Source organism: Pipra filicauda, unplaced genomic scaffold (assembly GCF_003945595.2).
Source record: "Pipra filicauda isolate LSUMZ 115617 unplaced genomic scaffold, ASM394559v2 scaffold292_size926685_pilon, whole genome shotgun sequence".
NCBI classification, from domain to species: Eukaryota; Metazoa; Chordata; class Aves; order Passeriformes; family Pipridae; genus Pipra; species Pipra filicauda.
The window spans coordinates 180376-203375 of NW_024104412.1; the positions used below are offsets into that span (position 1 = coordinate 180376).

Here is a 23000-nt window from a genome sequence, read left to right on the forward strand (position 1 = left end):
CACTTAAAAGCTCTGCTCAGTGTAATTCATATTTGGAAGGACCTGGTTCTGATCAGGGTGCATTTATGCACTCGTGTGTGCATATGAACTCCCGAAGATTTGCCTTGCTGAATACAAGTCAGGGAACAAATTAAAAACTAGGGATTTTGGGTGACTTGGAACTTTCACATAAGCTGCTTAAAGGCAACTGAAAGGGTAATCAACATGCAATCTTCACTTAGCTCTTGAACAATGATGGATATGGAGATTTCCAAAGCCTCATCACAGCCGGAAGTGAGGATCTCCTTTCAATGGCTGGACAAATATTTGAACTGAATGTGTCTGTCTAATCCTTTGCAGATTTAAAATGCTACCCAGCTCCAGGAAAATCATACACTCCCAGATCAGCCCGAAATAATTACAGAAACTTAATAACTTTCCTGTTTTTAATAATGACATGTTAGGGCTAATAATGCTATTACCAGTACTAAGCACATATTAATATAAATGTATTTTCTGCGAGTTGTTCTTATTCCCTGATTTCACACTCTTCCTTTGCTTTTCTTTCCTTCTCTTTTCTCATGCTTTTACAAATCACCACTGTCCCCTAAACCTCCTAACTAGTGTTGCCCTGTTGACACAGATATAAGTTCCTTGATGCACACAGACCACAAAGTACTTCATAAAGCAGCCACAAAACTTTTTAACCCCGTGTCAGAGGCGGGGAAATAGAGGAACAGAAAAACAAACTAACTCATCCACACTTGAATCCAAGCCCAGTGCACAACTCAACGGGCTCCCTTGGTGTTGGCATTCAGCACTGGCTTCCACAAAACACATGTTGTTCCACCTTTCAAATATTACAGAGCCCCCAGTGCTCAGACTGCAATTGTTTTGATATCTGCCTGTCACTTTGTAATAAAACTTGAAAGGCATTAACTCGGGATTAAGGTGGGCATAAGATATCAGGCTACACTTGCAATACTCAAAATATTCCGTAGCATCTTAAATAATGCACACCAGGGATATCTTGTTACGGTAGAAAGATAATTTCATATCCTCAGACTCACTGGATTCGGTGCCACTGCGAGAAAATCTAAATCAAAGCAGAACACAGGTTCTGCTGTTCCCTCCAGAAAACATCCAGCCAGCTGTTGTGGGGTTTATTTACATGGAGTTAGTCCTAGTTCCAGTTTTACAATGGGTTTATCCAGCAGTTTGGGCAGGGTGTGACACTTCTGTGCTTTCCTTCATCTGTAGAACGGGGTATTGGTAATTATCACTTGATGTTTTATGGACCAATACTTTAAAATGGACTATTCTAACTGAACAAAGCATTACGGATTGAAGTAATTAGTAATTTTAGAGGAATTACAGTTGTTTAGCTCCTGATTTGGGCTTGTGAATGGTTTGATACAGCAGCTGGTAGCGTTTTGCCCTGAAAGATTTTGTGAGTGTCTGCAGAACTGTGATGGCCACCTTTACTTCAGGAATCACAAGTGCTGTCCCACCACTCTCCCTGTGACTGCACAGCTCAGGGAGCTCCCCAGCAGGCTCTGCATGTTCCAGCCAGGAATAATTCTATTTATGCAGTGTCTTCTGCTTGAGGATTTCAAAGGCCAGCAGCTTATGAGCTTCATCACATTAAACCTGCACAACACTTCTGCAGGAGAGATTCATTTAATTAACTCTCCTTTCACAAACCTGAACCTGAGGCAGGTAGGGTAGTGTGTGACTTCCCTGCATCAGATAGCTGCAAAATGAAATAAGGCATATATTGCAGCACCTCTAATTTGAGTTCTGAGCTTCAACAACATCCTCATTTTCCCTCCCACAGTGCTAATTAACTGTAATGTATGATAATCATTACTGAACTGCAGTTCCACTAAGTAGCAAATGAAGATTCTCTGTTTAATTAGCTTTATGGCTAGGTTGTGGGGCAAGGCATTTTCCTAATTAACAGGATTAAATCTAGACTGGGCAGACAGGAATGAGTGTAATTAAAATTTAATCTCCCTCATCCTGAAAACAAGCTGCCCACAAAACAGAGAGCTTTGTGTAAATGCTCTCAGAGCATGGAAAGGTTGAGGCAGGTTTCAACACATTTCCCTCATGTCACTTTCTCAATTTTCACCTGTTATCTTTGCATTTTCACGAAGAAACCTGTCTTCCAACACAGATGGTAATCTGTCACATATGGATTTAGGTGTCAGCTATTCTCCTCCAGGACATATCCACTCTGACATTATCCACCAACCAATCAATAAAAGAGTCTGCCAGGCTGCCAAGAGATCAATCACCTTGTAAAACAAACATTATGTCCTATTATTTTCTTATTACAGTTAATTAGATTTATAAAACACAAAAACCTTCGAAAGTGGAAAAACTCAGGAAAGCTGTCAGAATAGGTTAGGGCCAGAGTTCTCAGCTGTAAAAGGGAAGGGGATTTACTAAATCTAATGTGAAAAGAAAGGATTTTCATTTAAATTTTTTTGCTGAACACTGAATTCTTTTCTCAACCTAAAAACATGTTAGTGCAATGCTATGAACCCAAACAGTGTGAGCTGTCTTAGGCTGTGACACCAGAATGTGAAGTGGACTGGAGACATAAAGGAACAGACTGATGGTCTTTTACTGTCTAGGCTGAGCTAAATGCTAAAACCACCCCTGCACCTCCATCCCACCCCCTCAAAAAAAGAAAAAAAAAAAAAGCCATAGGAATCCCAGAAAATAAAACTAGTTTTCCTCCTACTGTAATGTTTTGAGCAACCAAAATGCTTTTTATAAAACACAGGAAAGGGAGAAAGAAATAAGTCTGCAGATCTGGGGGCCGTGGTTAAAATGGTGGTAAAGAATTGTGCAAATACCTTGGGCTGCCTACTTATCTACCTTGATTATTCACACAGCCACTATGACCATAAGAGTTGTAGGTGTATTTTATGCAGGAAGAGCTGAGGCAGAAGAACTCTGTGGGTTGCTGAAGATTACACACAACAGCAACAGTAAAAGGAGTTAATTCACTGTTTCTTAAGGAATAAACCAGACAAAACTCGAGGAACTGATATCCCTCTGCACTAGATCTCACTAAAAAAACCCCAAGGCCTTGCTCTTTATTTAATTTGGTTGTGTAATTTCAATGCAGAGCACAGGAGCGAGTGAGCTGTGCACTGCTGGACTACAAGACACAAGAATCCCCAGATTTAGTGCATTAACTCACTTTACATTTATTCATATTTGTCTTCATTTACCTTCTCGGAATTCTTACCTGCTCGGGAAAGCCGTGTGCTTATTTCCAAGGACCTCAGTTTGCTTCTAAAAACATGTTTGTCTTAATTAAAATAAAATTTAAAAATAAAATTGGTATTGAAGACAGTTGTAGGTAGTGATGCTCCCTCTAAAGTGCCAGTGAAACTGTGCCAGCTTTCCTGTGATAAAGCTACTCCTGCTGAAAGGGGCAGTTGAATACAATTAGCCCATGATAATTCAGATGCCTCATGGCCCTTAATGAATCAAAGAAATTTGGCTGCTGACCAAAAATTAACCCTCCAAAACTTTTTGAAGGCACTGCTTCAGCCAACCAGGGATCTGTTCTGTACCAGGGAAGGCAGATACATCACTGAGAGGGTTGATGATCATATTAAAAATCATATAAAATCTGTATTTTATGGGGAAAAAGGCAGAGATAAAAGAATGACAAAATACTGTAAGTTTTGAATGCTGGTAGCTTTCATTATGTGAGCAGTCAAGTAACATTATGTGAGTCCCAAGTAACAGAAAGCACAGCCCACTTTTCCAAAATGCACTGTGGTTGTTGATCCTCAGGGGGCTTTATATTGTTGAATAAATGCAAGGTCTTTTCAACAACTGAAATGCAAAATATGACCCTCTGAAGCATTAATTTAAAGGATTTGGCATTTTCAAAGGGGAGGTTCACAAAGACAAATAACAACTGCAAGTTTCTAGGGAACAGGGATATTGCCTAGTCATGAAAAAAAACCCCTAACTTAGTACACATGAATTTATTTTGTGGGGATAGATGGAACCCTTGGGAGGGACTGAAACTCAACGAGTTACATGGCAGCTGACCCAAGTCTGCAATTTTTTAATGGAAGATAATTTGTTATATTATATTTGTCTGTCATGAACAAGTCTACAGCAGACAAATGAATTGTATGTCTTTAAGCCAAAAAAAAACCCCAACCAAAACTAAAAGGCAATTCCCTCAAAAATAAGGAAGGGGCAGTGAAAGTTTCACACATATTCTGGATTAAATAAATTTGCAGCAACAAGAAGGATTCTGCTTTCCATTCTCTTTCTTTTTTTGTCTTCTCTTTTCTTCTTTCTGACAAATTTCAACCGTGTTGGTAGCTAAAATCTGCATTTATTTCCTTTTTTTATAAATTGATTTTTTGTCACGGTGTCCTGGAACTTAAAGCGTCTCTTAGAAAGTCTGAATCAAATTATGCCTATAAATCTAAAAATTCAGTCAACATCCCACCAGTGAGTGTCCAACTGCTCATTTTTCTGATCCCCTCACCAGGCTTCTGACCATCAGGAGTTTTCTACCTCTTCCTCCCCCAGGCCCCATTCATTCACTCATTTTCTGATGCACACCAGCATCTTCCTATCTCTCCAACATCTCCATTATTTATGGTTTCACCCCAAACTTGGCTGAGCCTTCTCCTCTTTCTGTATTCCCCTCTGCCCCTCAGCTCAGACGCTTTATCACCTTACGGTGCACCAACAACACTCCACTCCCTGTTTCCTTTAAAAAAAGCGGGGAAAAATTAGAAATCTAAATTCCCAGTCTTAGGAGGGCTTGAACCAGCTGTTTCCAGGGCAGCAGATGATTGTGGCTCCCTCACTGGACACGACACAGAGCTTCCTACTGAGCTGCTGCAGCTGCCTGCTGGATGCTGCTCCTGTTTTCCTCAGGCTGGATTGATCTTGTATGTTCTTTGTCTTGAGACCTGGATAAAATCAATGTAACAGCATAAAATGACTGCAGCCTCAGCAATAAGGCTGCTGCAGACAGGCCTTAATGTTTGCTTCTTTAATCCACGTTTGATTAAAGAAGGAAAGATTAAAAACATTGAAGGTGTTTTTGCAGCTACCTGGGAGCTCGTGCTCTGGTCCAATTTTCTGGTCCTGTCTGTCTCTTCTAAAACAAGCAGCTCTTGTGATAAACTGAACTTGACCACTGCCCTTCCATCAGTCACTCAAGTTTTCCCTCTTTCAATCCTGATCTTTATGAGGTTTTTTTTTTTTTTTTGGACAGACATGGTCTCACATCTTGCTTAGAGTCCTGTCAAACCAAAAATAACCCCCAAACTGCCTCTGTAATTTAATATTCCCTCTTGGCTTTAGTCTTTCCTTTGTCATTCCTATCGAATCGATTCTCTTTGGGTCTTCTTTCACCAACTACAAGTCTACCTGTTATCTCTGCAACATGCACAGGGTTGATTCATATGCCAAAAAATTCCCTGTGGAAGCATCTAGTGGGTCACACCATAACTACAGGAGGTCTTCTCAGGGCTTTCCCAAAGAGGTCACAAAAGTGTGTGTTCTCACAAAGTCTTGCCAGTACCTAAGCATTGAACAGGACCACTGTTTTCATGACAAAATTCCCAATTTTCCTCTCATTTAATGCTGCTTTTCTTACCTTTTCCTTTGGTTAGGCAGCCACATCTATTGTTTCACAGTGTTAAATCACTGCCTTTGGCTGCCTGTTTGGCACAAATGCCTCTATTTTCTTAATCATATGGGTTTTGTCAAAAAAAGAGGAGTATTTTTGCTGCTGCAAAATCTTCCCAGAAAACCTGCTGGTTGCTGTAAAGCAGTTGAGAAGATTCACACAAATCAGCCTTTACCAAGAAGGCTTCCTTGCTTGCTTCCTGAAAAAAGAATGGGATCCCAAAACTCTTCAACTATGCAAAAGCACTGGAGAATGGTCAGAACTTGTTTGTCAGAAGGCAATTTAAAGAAAGCTCAGCCATTTTAATTGAACATTTAATTGCACATTTAATCTGTGCATCATACATATTTAGCAAATTACTGGGTTTGTCCCTTATATTTATTTTTTATTTTGTTTTTTAGGATAAAAGACAGACCTCAGCCACGAGATTTGTACTTGCCTTTTGCTCAGCATGGAGAGGGTAAAGGTATTTTTTGTTTTGCTACATGGCTCTAGTGCCTTGTGATTTTATCTGATCTCTTCTATTTTCTGATAGCTCTCTGCTTACATGTGCAGAGAAGCAAACTCAAATGGTGTTTATATTTGAACATGCACTTATTTCTAGTTACAAACACTGGGAGGGTAAGTTGTAGCTTGAAAGCAGAATCATGTAAGGAGTCTGATGGAAGCAGAGTTGCTTATAATGAATTATGAAAACTAGATCTTGATTTGACTATTGGGAAGTTTACTCTTGGCTTAAGTTGATGAGAAGCAGGGAGAAAACCATCAGGGACAAAGAATGGCTCAGAATAAACCACTTCAGTAAACACTTAAGGGTTGTTAAAAGACAAAACATACTTTAATAACTAACTTCTACAGTTCTATCCCCTGACTCTGGACACTTGTGGACTGGCTTTGACAGACAGGCTATGGCCTGCTGATGATAAAAAATCAGGGAAGTCTGATTCCTCTGGAGTAGAGCACTTTTCAGAGTGAGGGACACAGAAGCGAGAAGAAGACCAGAGAGGCACTGAGTTTTTTTTCCTGCATTGACTTTCACACGTGAGTGGAGAACAGAGGCCTCTTTGCACCACTGTAGTAACATCCATCTTTTTCCTTATATTTTGTTTCTCTTACTGAGCTCAAGAAGAGTCACTTTGTTCCTCACCGGTTAGACTCCGAAGGGAAGTGGGAAGGATAAGCCAGTTCAGGGATATTTTCCAGGCAGGTAAAGTGGATACCCTGTAGGTTGGGATTAGACTATTTCCATGTCCTTATTGTGATAAGATATGAGTTCAAAGGGTGCCAGCTGCTCCATGTTATTTCCCAGTGCACATATCTTAAAGCTTGTACAAATAGCTCAGCCATATGATCTAAGACCTCTAATCCCATCAGGAATTAACAAAGGATGCTGTGCTTATTTTTTCCTTGGGCTCACCTATTCTTCTGACTATATTCTACAACACAGCTCACTGAGGGATTCCTGAGAGAAGTAAAAGGCCCAAAATCAAATTTAATGCCCACTGAGAGCTGATGCAGAGGAGAGAGGACAGACATTCTTGTTAGATATCCACAGCAGGGACAATATGGGGATCAAATGAATAGTCAGAGAAGGTGTAGTCTATACAAAGGCCTGAGGATGACAACCTCTATTTACAAATGAGATTTTAAATGTCTTTTTTACTGAGGCTCTTGGCTTGAAATCCCATGAGCATTCAGTTTTCTGAGAACTGAAAATTCATTCCACATCTGAGAAATCTCCCCCTAAAAAGTCTGCAGTGTATCTGGCCTGTCACCTAAAAACCTTGTACTACCTGCCACTCCCAAGAATCATGGTTAACATGGTCTATCTGCTCGGGTCAGCTTCTCCACAGAGGGTGTGTTTCCATTTGCAAAGTTTGGCAGGTTTTTTCCAGCAGAGATACCAGAACAGTGAGTTAAAATCTGCTGAGAGCAATCCTGTACTTCCCTTAGTTTCTTCTGAGAGACTCTGAGCAACATGCATCCTACTGCTCCAGGATATCCCAGAGAGCTTTATTTATGCACAGCAAGCAAAGAGAAGCTACTTATTAGCTTAGATGAAAAGCTGTTCTCACTGGTCATCACTGTACCTTTGACTTAGGGAAGGCTGAGGCACCATTTCCCATGTGCTGCTTTCCAAACCAAACTCTGGATAAAAGGCACCAGATCAGCAGAATGTTAATCTAGTGTGCTGTACACCAAATTTCTCTGGCATTGAGCAGCAGCATCGTGAACCACTATTGAAAGCAGAGCCTCTCAACAAGTCAATCTCTCAACTACCTAAATTATCTTAAAGGTATGACATGAGAGTAGATGGCCATGCTGCAGTTATCGAGGGAAATGTAACCAGAATAAAAAGGGAATAAAGACAAGAAGGGTCTCTGCCCTTTCTGGCTTAGCCAGAAATCCTCTTCAAAAACCCACTGCTGCTTGTAATGTTGAAATTTATGTAATTTTGACATTCTTGAGTTTTTGCAATTTTGACATTTAGGCTGACATTTGCTGGTACCACAGCACTCTGACTGCAGTGGAGGTGACGACTGCCAGCAACGTATTTCACTTGAGTTTATCCTTTCACACCATTTGCATGTATGTTTTTTCCCTTTTTTTTTTAGACACCATATGTGTCTAATGTGCAGGGAGCTAAACCTTTTCATAAGTGTTAAAAAAAAAAATCTTGAATTTGCTAGAGAAAGGTGAGCTGGAAAAAAGCTCTTTTTGTATGTCCCAGGAGTGCTCTGGGACATCTCACACAATACTTAATTTCACTAATGCCCTGCAAAAGGTAGAGCAGGATACCTGCTTTCAGTGAGGTCTCTTTACAGCTAAGGAAGAAAACTAGAACAGTGCCCAAACAAAACAAAACAAAACTATAAAAAAGTTCATTCCCATGAAATAATTTGGACCTCTCTTGCACTTTTCTCTTAGGTCAGGTATATCTTATTTCAGAACTGCTCCAGACTTATAGTCTTGATTCTAAAGGCATTGGGACACTTTTATGTTGAGAAAAGTGTGGTCGTATGTGCCACTGAAGTTTTACCTGCCTTGATGTAAACTTGACTGATGCATATATTTTACAGAGGTTATCTTGCACAGGGATATATTTTACTGTCAAATTTTTACTCACATGTAAAAAAAAAAAAGTCAGGTTGATCAGGGATATTAACCAAACAAAACCTGAGTTTATCACAGGTAATTGCTCCTACTGCAAAACACTGCATTTAGACAACCAGTGAAAAATTATATCACCCTGAGACTTATTTAATCAATCACAGTCAAAGGAAGGTATTATCATAACTCTGGCAAGCTAATAGCTGATGTACCAGATTAACAACTGCATCTTACAAATAACAGACAATAAAAATAACCTGTGTTCCTTCTGGTGCTCCTTTTTTAAAAAGAGAGGAAACATTTTCAGTGTCATATGAATTGATTGGGACTGACAAGATGCAGTTCTAAAAGCTTTAGTCAATTTAATCCAATTTAGAGAGAAAAAAAAACTAAAACAAATTTTAAGTAATTTCGATTAATGGAATGATGGAGGAAATCATAACTGTTCACAGATACTCTGCAGCCAGGAAATGAAGCCAAATTGGCCAGCTAAACTGCTCACTGTGAGCTTTTCACTCAGTGATAGTGTGTTCTGAATTAAAAGAGAGGAAAGCCTTCAACATCTGAGTCATACTCTTGTACCAAACTCATGTCAAGCATTAATTTTGAACATTTAAACATTTAATTTAATTAAACGTTTCAGTTCATATTTAACAAAACATGACATACTTTGCTTCATTAAAACTCATTCTGTAACTCTTTCCTCAGAGAAACAATTCCAGCTTAAAGACTTAATTCACTTTCAGGAGCTCATTTTGTGTGTGTGTGTATCCAAAACTAATTTAAAATGTATTTTTCTGCTGTAATAGGCCGCAATTAAGAAAGATGAAAAAAAGTGATCACTATGTCAACCTAGTACAGGCAATGCAAAATCTCCCCTTTATTTCAAATTAACTCTGAAACAGTTCTTGGACTGAAATTTTTCATTAGTCCCTATCTTCTTTTCTAGATGGCTGAATGATAAGGGAGCTTACAGAGCTGAGTTAGAGGCCTTTGATTCAACACTCAGGCATTTCTGATGCTCTCACTGCAGCACAGTCAAGTATTTAAGCATGTAAGTGCCACATTTCTTTGCTGCATCTGAATGCTGAAGGCTGGGGGGCTGTTTCAAGGATGTGGAGAGCACATTGCTGGGTCACCATGACAATGAGACAGCAGGAAGGAGAAATGTTTGCCATCCAGCCACATAACCCCAGCATAACACTGCTCTAGTTAAACAATATGCCAGAGGGCTAAGAAGGGCTTACTCAGTGTTGCACAGTAAATAAAATGCACCATCTCTGGGTGGAGATGGGAAGGGAACTTTCTGCCTCCTAAATACACGTCTGTGGCATCGCCTGGGCTTCACAAAGACCTATCTGGGCACATGAATTAATCCTGCTGCAGATTATAACCTCATACTGCTGCTAAACCCACCAGCATTCTAGCCCAGCCTTCCCAAAATCCCACTGTCAAGTCCCTTCCCCTTGAGGGTGGACTGTCAGAGGATGCAAATGAAATGATGAAATGATGCAAAAAAAACAAACCCAAAACATTCTGCTACCACAAACCATCTAAGGGACGTTGCAAAGTTAGGCAGCACTTTATGGATGTTTATGGAAAAGTCATATTTGACAGGTGGCTTTTGCTCCATGACCCTCAGAAATCCAGTTATGCTTCTCTTCTCCTGCTTAAAGACTTTACTTGCTCTGCTGTTTGACTTGAGGAGTTCAGCAAGTGCTACCCCCTGCCCAGGGCCTCTGTGTCCCTGTGTGCAGGCTGGGAAGCTGCATCAGTCAGGGCACAGGAGTCCCCTGGGGGTACACTTTCTTTTTCAAGTCCTGAGGCAGAAATGCAGCATATCAGACACATGGTCCTACATTTTATACCACGCTAGGAGCCCGTGGCCCTTCCTCTTACTCTAATTCACTTAGAGAACCCTAAGAGTCCCTGTCTCTCTCGGACATCATGTTTTGCCATCATTCCCAGCCCTTCTCTGCTGTAAGTCCTGGGAGAAGAATGCTCCCTTGATCAGCTTGTCTCCCATCCTTCTGTAGCTGCCCTTTATTGTTTGATCCAGTTTATCAGATGGATTTAAACAACCTTCAGAAATCTGTGCTAAGTCTACCCTAGTCTGACTTCACTCCTCTCAAAACTCACAAGATTTTTTTGCGAATGAACCTCCTGCTTTATCAGCTACTTCGGTTGTATTTAACAGAATTGAAATGCTGGACTGATGAATCTTCTCACTGAGGGAAGATTCCAGCTGGATCCATGAAAAAGGTTCTCAGCAGGAAGGATGCATAGAAACCAACAAACAAGGGGGTTTGGGACCACAGAACCCCCCAGAACCCCCGATATGCACAACACAGGGGATATTAAAAAGTGGGGAGGAGGCAATGAGCAACAAGCACCCTGGGCTACTGTGCCTTTTAATCCCCTGGCTCCCCCTCTGGCTGAATTAGCTGAATTCTGTGGGATAACCTGGTAGGCATTTAAGGAAACAAACTACACCGTTTCATCCTGTGTAGCCCAATAATGGGCAGCATCAAATGAACTGAGCATCAAGCTGGGATCACCCAGTTACAATGGCAGGAGAAATTAAATAGTGTTAATTAGAGGGAGAATATGGAACTCTTTCTGCCTGGAATGTCTCTTCTCTTAGCTGTCAAAAGCCTCCATGGCTTGGCTTATTAAAAGCCAAGTTGACAGGAAAGCTGAAGGGAATAAAGGAGCATTCTCCATTGTGTGCCAAGCCAGCTGAGGAAGACTTGAGTTCCAGACTGACTTCTAAAGAACAGCAAAAGGTTAATGAACTTTTATCCCAGCCACCATTTATACATCTGAAGGTCCCTCTAACCAGACCACAGACACTTCTGCTCTTCTTATACTACATGATCAGGGAAGGGAGAAAGAATCAGAGATAAAAAAGATTTTTTTCAGTCTCCAGAAACCAAAGAAACCTTCTGTGACAGTTTTCCTACTGGCTGTGCAGATACCTGTTCATATTCCATGTTAAAACTATATCCACAACAAATTTCCCCCCTGTCTTATTGATATTTGGTATAAGCCAGACTGTACTCTGCATTAACAAAAGGAGCTTGATTCTTTGAGATGCAATGAACTCTCATTTCCCACTGAGCCTGTGGAAGAGGTCAAAATCCAAACCCACTGAAGGTTTGTATTGCTTGGAAAACGCTTTCCTGCACCTTCCATCCTCTGATAAATTGGGAAAGGGCCAGGAGAAATACCAGAGTTTCGGTTCTTTACTCTGTATTTTAAATTCATGCCAGCTTTTCTGGCAGAACTATAGAATGGGAAATATGATATTGCAAATGAAGCACAGAACAATTAGTTACATTTAATAAGGTTTATTTGCCACCTTTTGGCAATCAAGCATGTTTGCATATACTCTTTTGTAAGAACTTATCTTTCCCTTTTTTTATATATATACTTGCCTTTTTTCTATACTAAGCAATTAATGTAATTCCAAACTACTAAACAAAAATCTGTGGGCATTTTAGACAGTAAATCTGTTCCCCATTACATGTCTATACAATGCCTAAGACAGATTAGTCCTGATTTTTGAACAGAACTATCTAAAAATTTTCTTTATTTAGAAAAATAGCATTTTTATTTATTTCATTTTTTTAATTTAACTGATTCCCTTGTAAAAAATAAGGAAGGAAAGTGTCAACAGATTTCTATAAAATGCCATTATGGCAAAAGGACACTGTTGAGGAAGTCACCTACAAGTGAGCTGGAATTACAGATTAATAAATTACACAATGTCCAACCTGCAGTGCTCAAAACTTCAGATGTTTCTTTGAGTCTCTGAATCCAAGCAACACCATAATGTAAAATGTCTTAGAGAGGAAGATGCCAAAACTGACTGAAAAGTCACAGACTTTCCAATGAAAACATTATTTTTGGTCAACATTATTTGCTAAATTAAACCTAAACATATCAATCATTTTGCTCAACCCACAAGTGCATTTTGCAGTTAATATATCAATTTTCCCTCCAGTTCCTCTCAGCTTTACTTACATGCTCTGTACCTCTACCTTCCTTTAACAGGCAATGGCACATCTTTTTCCATATTTAGAAACATAACCTCTCTTAAAATGATGCTTCTGTGAAAAAGCTCACTTGGACATGCTGTGACACTTGATGGACTTGGAAACTGCGCCCAGGAAAGACAGGATGTGACATGACCCCTGAAGGTGCTTTTAAGGGAAAAAACTTTACTGCTCAGTTTAAGTGCAGGATCCTTTGAGCACAGGTTTAAATGGGAATTTACTTCAGCTTCAGGAAAGCAGAATCTTAGCCCAGAAATCTCACATTAGATAAACGTGATTAATTACAAATAAATTAAATTAAAAACATATATTTTACCTTTTTATGAGGAAGAATATTTCCTAAAATGTCAATAAAGGTTAAAAAGAAATGGTTTGGTTGGTTAATTAAACCACGTAAGTTATTCTCCAGTTGCTGCTTATTTTAGGAAAGTAAAAAAGAATCTGCAGCATCATAATTCTGTTTCTTGTATTTTCTACTGATAAAAACAGGGGAAAAGCAAAAAGTGAAAGAGCTTGGAGCTAAGGTATTTGTTTTGAGGATCAGTTGAATATTTCATTTTGTCTATAGGACTAACTATAGACTTGATTATTATATAAATATTGTTCCATGGTAGTTCTCTGGCCAAGTGTCTAAATTTAGAATTAATCTTTATTTTATGACACAGTTTCAATAATAAACATTATGATCAAGCCTAGGTGTATGTTACATTATTAAAATGCCTCCTTTTTAAGCACTTGGTGGAATCACTGTTACTGTTCTGCTGGTAAAAATGAAGATTTATTTTTATGTGGCTTGAACTCAGATGACTGAGTTTTGATGTGAGCTCACCCTTAACTATTAACATTGTGTGCAATGGCAGCTTAAATGTTTTATTTTCAAATAAACAGGCAAATGGACTGTTATTTCTATAAATACTAACAGGATCATGCCCAAGCACTGGGATTTTTCAGCCTGGAGCAAGAGGAAACCACACATTTTCTGTTTATTTTTGTGGGGTTTACTATTTTAAGTAACATCAAGCCCTGGACTGAAGATATTCTGACATTTCTGGGTATTTTGAAGGCAAAAAGAGTCATAATAATTTCTTAGCAAGTTGGGTCAGCTTATGCTAAGTCACTGAGTGATAAAAAGGGTTCTCTGTGACAAGAATATATGCAATGTCCTCCTGGATGTCCATCACTGAGTCCTTGGCAAGGAAGCTCAAAAGGAAGATGGGACAATGGTTGATGGATGGCCTGGTCCTACTAACATGTACCCAAATCTACACACATGCCACTAAGTGTGATTTTGGGGGGATATTTGAGAACTGTCCCTGCCTCCTTAACTGGGAACAGACGCTGACAGTGATCTCAGATGCTCTTTTCTGTCCCCTCTTCCCTGACCTCGGTATTAACACACCCACCAAGGACAAAAAACACCGAGGTTCTTGTGCTGCCTTTGGAACAGTAAAACCTGAGCACCAGCCACATGGTTCAGACCTGTGCATTTGTAAATGTTATTTTGGTTTTCCTTTGTTGTTACCTATTGTTTGAAGGTGCACAAACGGACAAGTGTCTGGGTTTTTTTCCTGAGCAATACCTGTCTTCCCTTGGTAACAACCAGCTGATTATCTGCAGGTAACAAAGTATTGGTTGAGAATCTTAACTTGCTTTTTCAATAGACAAATTCAGACATTTCTAGATGACTGATGCAGTTTTACAAGAATATCCTTTGAAACTAAAGGCTTTTTGCAGCCCAGAGTTGTTCCTCTGAACCTCTGCTCTGCTCAAAACAGCTTGACCTCTGCATCTCATTTCTTTGCAGTAATAAAACCTGATACACAGAAAGAAAAATGACTGAAATCACAGAATATTTTGACCTGGGAGGGACACACAGAAAAATAAGGGGTGAGAAAACGAATGAACTCAACTGCGATCCCTACACCAGCACTGCCTCAACTTGTAAGTATTGATTAAATAACTTGATATTTACATCTTCTACTGGAAGCACTGAAGGCAAATGATGCATTGCAAAGCAAACAGAGGCTGACCTTTGCACGTTTTCCCATCAGGCTGCAGGGTAAATCCAACTGGGCAACTGCAGCGGACCCCTGTCGCCGTGTCCTTGCACGTCCGATCGCAGCCTCCGTTATTGACAGCACACGTTTCTGCAGGACGAGAGAGAAAGGGGGAGAGGGAGAGAGGGAGTGTAGTGAGATGTTCTGGGGGAGGGGAGAGGCACTGGCTCTTTGGGATATCACCGCATCACAACATATTTGGGATATTACCGCGTCACAACACACTGGAAGCGATGTAAGTTTAAGCGAGGCAACCGCAGCGAGCCCGCGAGGTCGTCAGGGCCCACGCCCTGCTCTGGGCTGGGAAATCATTCCCACAGGTCATCATTTCTTTCTCCTCCCAGGAGAGATTTGCCTTATTATATTTACTTTTCAACCGCCTTAGACAACGGGATGGGTTATTACGCATGGAATAAGTTTAAAAAGAGGGGAAAAAAAAAAAGTGACTGCCTCTAAAAGCAGAACCAAACCTTCTGCCTGTTTTGTATCAGTCAATGTCTAGCTGAGGCATTTCGGGCTTCACTTTTAAATGATGTCGTAGGCATAATGAACTCTGAAAACAGTAGAAAGCAAAGCAGCGTGCTAGGCTTGGAACTGAGAATTTGAAAATCCTTAGTTAAGAAAGAGTTAATGGAAAATGAACTACATATATCACTTTGACAAGAATCTACATGCCCAATCTGTTCTTACTGAACTACAAGCAAAAGGCATCTGGGTTTTGTCCACTTAAAGCTTTTTGCAAATTGAAAGGAGTTTGGAGTGGGTGGGAGGGCATAATTGAGGTCACTGAACCCATTCCAAGCTGTGTCATTGAAATTTCCCAGTGCTTGTAGTATGCAGAAGGGTGGCTGGGCAAACACAGGCAAGAGAAAGTTGCAATACTTCTGAGCTTTTACTACAGTGGGCAGTGACTGCGAGGTACCACTACATTAAAAAAAAAATAAATCTTCAACTTCGTTAGAAAAAAAGCAAAACCCCTCCCTCATTGCCATTATTTCCACTCACGTATGCACATGCACACACATTACACATGCACAGGCTCACACATCACACTCACAAACACATCCATAAAATAGATAAAAGGCAAGTGAAATGATTAACTTTGCTTTGATCCACAGAATAGAGTGGATGTAAGGATGCCAATTTAGCACGTCAGTTTGAACTGGGCATTTATCTGAAAAGTATTTACTTCAGAGAGCAAGTCCTTTTAATAGTATCTTTTTCAGTTGCTCTGGCTTTGATTAAATTAAAATACCCCATTGCCCCCCAAGATTTCCATTATTCTACTCAGCTCACCTCCTTCCCTAAAGAGGCTTTGTCATTACTTACTCAGATTTACAGACTCCTATTGCAGAATATTCACAGCCTGTGTCACAATTGTACCCTGTGGACAGGGTCTGACAATAAGCTATAGGATATGCTAATTGGGAATTGCCTTAGAACAGTACATTGATCAAAAATTATTTACACAGAACAGAACAGGCTTTATCTTTTAATTGACTAGTACTAAAAGATTTTTTTATTTTAAAGCAGCCTCCGCTTTGTCCTCAAGGTGAACTTAGACTGGCCCTTTGGAGGGACTTCACTGCTTTAAAATAGAAAAAAAAAAGTGTAACTGGTTTCTTTTTGAGTTTTTTAGTTGTTTGGTTTTTTGGTTTTTTTTGCACTGGCACAGGCCTCTCTCTGCATCAGTTGTGGAATGAGCTCCTGGCACTCACAAAAAAAACTGAAAGCAAGGGGTTGCATTACCAGCATGGGACAAAACTCTGAGTCCAGACACACTCACACATGCTCCTCTGGATAGGTTTTAGATTTTAATGCAATGTTTGCTATATAATAATATTAATTAGAAAGGGCAACTAGTACCCAAATAGATTTGCATATAACTGCCAGGAGGCACAGCTAACAAATGTTTTTCTTGTAATGGAGCTGAGGCTGCAATTCCTTATTTTCAGGCAGAGTTCTTTTCACCTTAGGCACAACCTGCAGGACCTGAACCAAACTGTTTAAGTAACACAGTTCTGAATTTCATTTACTCCTCTGGGAAGGACTATTTTATAGACTTAAGAGGTTAAAACTACTGCTTGAAGAATTCTTCTGCTGGCATTTCCACTTGTTTGTGTGTGTGCACGTGTAGGCCAACATATCAAATAATTTTATCTTTCAGAGAAGGGAAAACCTTTCAGGTAATTTCAAATTTTTTACAGTTTAAGGGTGGGATGATTTGCCAGGAGTAAAGAGTTAAGGTTAAAAGCCGGGCAAAGGCACTGGAGATTAGGTTTGGCATGGCACTGCAAAGAGCAGTAAATCTTATGTTAGCAGATTAACTCTGGCATATGAAGACCCCTTTATTGTAGTTCATCAGCACAAGATGAACATAAGCAGTAATATTTCTGCTTTCTGGATGACATCCAGTGAAAATGAATAGACACAACAATTTTTTTTTTCCCATGGCATGGATGACTGGATCTGTAGGGTAAGGGTCATTCAGTGAACAAGAGTTATTTCTACATATAAATAAAAGGAATCAAGCCAGCTTTTCTTATTTTCACACAGATTTAGTAAAACAAACCGAAAGGGATAAATACCCTTCAACTTTCCTAGCGACTCTGACTTTCATACATGACAAACTCTTTAACAGAGTGAAGACCCAAGTGAGCAGGAGGACATGTGACAGCACCTCTAACATTTTGGATTATTGGAGAGATGCATTGATGAAATTCCTTAAACTCAAGGTCGCGAGAAAACATTGGGAAAAGAAAGCAAACATGAATAGCAGAATGTGGGAAAGAGGTCCTGGGAGCCACATCAAAGAGAAGAGCTGAGGCCTATACACAACACAAACCCAAGTGCTTGACCACCTGTGCTTCTGGTGTAAGGACTTCAACTCCTTCTTCACCTCAAACTTTATATTTGAAAAGCAAATACAACTTTTAGGCCTCAAACAAGAGCAGAAGCAAAAATTACTTCTTATTTTCCTTTTATCACACTGGGGAAGGGAAAAAAATGGATGTTAAAAATTGGATCAGGCCTTCACGGTGATATTGATCCTACAGACCATTTTCTCTGTTTTTTTTTTCCTCTGGGAAAGACAACCTCAGCATTTTAGCATTTTCTGTTTGTTTGTTCCAAACTTTTTCACACATTTCTGGGTTGTTTGTTTGTTTGTTTGTTTGTTTTTATTCTGATGAGGGAGCAGAAAAAGAACTGGAAGACACAAGTAAAGCAGTGTCATGGAACTGACATTTAGATTCCCTCTGAATTATGATAAAGCTCATAATTCAAAACAATTAGACTTTGCTGTTAATTTAAAGTGATGTTTGTAGCCCCATCTACATCCTTATTGAATTCCTACCAGAATATTCAGACAGAAAAAGGGATCTAAAGAACAGGACATCTATTTACATAAGGCAGTCTGGGAGAAATTACATTGTGTTTTTCCAGTGTAAACTCTTAATTCTGGAAAAATCTGCTCAGTGGATCCATAGACAAGAAATAACTAAAATCATTACCAACATGTTTTACCTAAGGTTTACTCCATTAGGATATTTACTGCTCTAACCATGGTATGTATATATATATATATAAGAAAAAAACAGTAACTATGGGATACTGCAATATGGGATATGGCTTGAGAACATTTCTGAAAGCCTGATTTTCAGCTTCTTTTATTAAACAAGTAAACATGACCATTTAAAATACAAGCTTCTAATTCAATCTGAGTTGTTGTTGTTGGTTTTTTTTTGAAGTAGTCAATTATTTAATAAAGCCAATTTTTGTGACTTCAATTTATCTCATGAACAAAAGAACATGATGTGATTTTAAGGGTATTGGTCAAAATCAAGCAAATCTGTCCTACTCATTTTTGGCAGCCTGGTTCAACCTGAACTAAGATCCAAACCAGTTTTACAGGAACTGAGATATGGTGCAAAGCAGAACAAAATTACACAGGTCTGTGAGACCAGACAAGGTAAACCTGATCTTTTCTGTTACCCAGCATGGCAAATTGAAGTCAATAGGATCCAGAAAGCCCTATTTGCTTTCTAATTCTTGATCATAACACAGTGACTGGAAAGAGCAGATAACAATAAGAGAGCAGATGCCATCTCTGAATTAAGAGTGGAAGGTTGGACTGAGTTCCTGTCCTAAGGCAGAGGAAAAGGATTTTTTGCAGCAACAGGTAGGCTGCAAATAAAAGAGATGGCAGCCCCCCAAAACAAAGAATATTCTCTAAGTTTGCCAGATTTCTGACACGGTGAGCAGAAAGTACAGCCAAAAGGAAGACGTGGAAGTGGAAAAATGCTATTTCCCCCTGCTTAGTTCCCAGGATTGCCCAAGTGCTAACACTGACCACGGGGCAAGTTAAAGCAAACCAGCAATCCAAAAGGCCTTTATTTGGAATTCATTTGCAGTAGCCTAAAGCTCAGTGATCTGTGCCATCCTAGAGCAACTTTTCTGCTAGCCAGAGAGGAATTCCTGATGGAGGAGCCTGAATCCAGAGGAGCTATCAGGTCCTGTCAAGTAGGTCACAGTCCAAGCAAAGTCACGAGTAACAGTACTCAGAGTGTAACCCTATCTCCTCCTGCACCTGGTCTGAATTTGGCACATGAACACAGTGTATTATGCTCAGATAACTGTCTGAAATTCAGGGGTCAGACACACGAAGGAGTCAATCTTGATGTAACCGAAGGCTAAACGTTGCAAGAGGAATATCAGCTTCAGTGCACTCACTGCTTTAGCCAGTGAAAGCATGAGGTGTATGGATTACCTCAGACCAGTTCTTCCTAAAGAGGTGCCTCTGAGGTAATATTGCCTGGAAACTGGAGTGGCAAGAAGGGTTTCTCAGCAGCTGTGCTGTAACTAAAGCTGTTGTAAAACTGCTGCTGTGCCCCTACCAAGGGATAACCTGTTTACCTATGCTAAGCACATAAAAATGTGTTTATTTCTGTGCATCTAATTCACAGGGAAACACAAACTTTGAACAAGTGAGGAAAGATGAAGGATATCTGTTAAAGAAAGCCAAATATATGGCTTTGGGACTTTTGAGAAGATCTGATCTGAAACCATGAATTGCCATTGTCTGTAATCATCCTTTGCATCACTGCAGCATTTTAGGGCCCTCATAAGGACCTACACCAGGATTCCACTGGGTTTTCACAGTACCCTCCACCTCTTAACTTTTATGTTATACAGAGAATCATACAGAAACAATTTGAACCACTAGTGGCATCACTGCTGTGTGCAGGTGAACTGCAGGACTGGATAAAAGTCCTAACTGAATAAAGACCCACACTCTGGAACCCCCTCAAATTCTGACCAAAAATACACAAATTCTGAAAGCCTGAGACTTGGAAGAGATTAAAACTCCACTCAGGCAATTAAAAAAATAGTAGTCTGTGGATTATAAATTGAGCTTGCCTTGAAGTAAGAGGGAATATTCAGTATGAGTAAGAAAGCCATGAGACAGGGAACACACAGTAAGGCTGCTGCTGCCATCCATAAAGGGAATTTTACTGCAAGTGGCAGTACATGCTCTGTGTGCCACGGGATCAGGGAACAAGCAGGGACCCAAAGGACAAACAAGCACAGGAACGAAACTAAACACACCACTAAAATATTTCAATTTTCAGTTAAGGGAGAACGATGCTATTCTCATGCAAATTCTGCTCTGTGATGCTGAAAGGGGAGAGAAAGAGCATTCACAGGAGTATAATGAACGAAACAAATAGCTGTGAACAGATGAAGGAGGAAATGAAAGAGCTTCATATTCAGGGAATGAAAAAGGTGAGACAGAAAGGGTAACTTGCAGGATGTGGAATTCTTCCCTTCGTTATGCTTGTCTCCTCACTTCCTTGCAATTTCATGATTGGTAGAATTTTATTTGCATGAAAATAGGATGAGAATTCTGCACTGCCACATAGGGAATGTGTGAAGATCGATTCCTCTTCAGGGAATGTGACATACTTAGGGAACATCACTTGATAGATTGGATCAGGTGTTTTATAAGCACCCTGTGAGTCCAGTCTGGTCCCTTAAAATTAGCACTAGGAGCTGTGGTATGTATTCTACCCAGAGAAGCTGTATTTAAGCAAAACTGAAATAGTCTGAATATTGCCAAGGAGCATTATCTCCTGACCTTGGACAAATCCTTCCATTTAAAATGGAGAAGCAAAACAATGGAAGGTATTGCCAGGAATTCTGGATAAGGTCAGAGTCTTTATCATCAGCAAAGAAATGAAGAAAAGGGATTTTTACAGGAAATAGCACACCATTCACAAACCCAGTGAATAAAAGTGACGATAACTCGAGATGAAAGGACCTGCCCTTGGGAGAGAGAGAATGCATGAATGACCTCGGGGATTCCTTCCCCCTGTTTGCTATGATTTCATACAGCAAAGTAGAACTGACAGAAGGAGTTAAAGCAAGGTCTTGGTTTCACAGTCAGTAACTGAGTCAGGGAGCCTCCCAGCAATATGCCTGTTAGTTATATGCTTTAAATTCTTTATTGATTAAAGCACAAAGAGGTTTGGGATGCACACAGAGCCACACGCTCCGTCTGCTGTCAGTGAGCAGTTCTAAGTCAGGGAAAAGCCATTCAGAAAAATAAAGACGTATTTTAAGTAACTGGAAAGAGTCCTGGGAGGCAGCACAACAAAGCCAGGTACTAAAGTACAGACTGAAAAGGTGCTCGTGGCTTAAACTGACCCTTGGTAAGCTGTAACTATGATAGAAGTGAACTGCTCTGAAAGAACACTTGAAAACAAACACCAGCTTGTCCACCTCCCTCCTCTCTGAGACAGAAAACTGGGAGTAGTATCACCTGGAAACTCTTCAAAATTCCACTTTGAAAGAAACCAAAAATGAAGCTTGCAGAGTCTGTTTCTAACTCCCACTGGAATCAAACAACCTAAGACTTGTGGAAATCCTCCAGTGGCAAACCAGAGCTCGTAACACCCTGCACTCCAATGCTTGGTAGTCGGGGCATGTTAGAAAACCACATTTTCTATGCTTTTATGTTTATTGAAACTGAAGAATGCCAAGCCTTTATCACGCTACTGGTTGTCAATACTGGCCCCAAGGGTGGAACACCTTCATAAGGCAATAACGAGTTAGTCTGACTTTACAGACCAACATTTCCCTGAACATGGGTGGCAAAGCACAGAGAAAGGGCCTTCAAGTATCATTTCCTCACCTTTCAAATGAATGTCCTAAGGAGACTCCTGTGCACATCCTGTCTCCCTATTTCTGAAGATCATTCCAAGCAAAAGCAGTGTGAAAACCTGAGTCTTCCCACAAAACTTACTTTCACAAAAAAAGGGCTTTTGAGAGAAAACTCTCATCAGGTGAAAAGATTTTTTTTTTTAGGTTAAGAATGCATGGCTTCAGTAAGTTCTACTGTTCTACAGCTCCTTTTCCTGAGCTGAAAAGAAGCTAAATATGGCTCTACCATACAGGCCTGAAATGCAGAAAATGGTGGATTTCCATATGAACTACACAATCACCGTGTGGTTGATACAGTATTTCAAGAGGTTTGATTTTGGAGAAGTTACTCACACTGAATCACCGCAGGAGAGATCCCTGGATGCCTGAAAGGATATACGAGGAGGGTTTCCATATTGATATGCCATCATTTTAAACGTGGCAGGAGAAAATAAATTTAATTATGAGACTCTGGTAATTCTAGTTAACTTTGTGGATTCTGTTTTCCTGTAATGGAGTAAGAGCTGTATGTCTCTGCTGAAGAGAAAACAGTGATTCAATGAAATTAAGTCCTGAAATTCCTAGCAAACAAAACACCAGGCAGGAAGCAACAGCTTAGGTCAGACAGACATAATGGACTAGAAAATTCACAAGTTACCCTATGATTTTAAAATCCAGAAGCCATAACACCCCCTTGCTGCTCTGCCAAGCTTATGGTCTTCAGTAGAAAAGATTAACCCCCTCAAGGTGCCATATGGAGAGGTGGAAGGAAAAAGAAGCCTGCACACCAGAGAAATTAGAAGTTTTTTATCTGCTGTTCATGTGCATGTTCATACAGGGCATAGATCCTTGCAAGTTAAGACCTGGGATTTTTTTAGCCTTAAGACCACACAGTCCCAC

The 23000-nt window shown here is 40.0% G+C and overlaps 1 protein-coding gene across 3 annotated transcripts in view; it reads right to left on the reverse strand.

Moving 5' to 3' along the window:
• The window catches only part of SCUBE1 (signal peptide, CUB domain and EGF like domain containing 1), a 175454-nt gene that overhangs the window by 49865 nt on the left and 102589 nt on the right, over positions 1-23000 (reverse strand). For all 3 annotated transcript variants that reach the window (XM_027730171.2, XM_039382978.1, XM_027730169.2), the window contains one exon: positions 14874-14990. In XM_027730171.2, coding sequence (XP_027585972.1) covers positions 14874-14990 — 117 coding nt within the window. The remainder of the gene's footprint in view (positions 1-14873; positions 14991-23000) is intronic.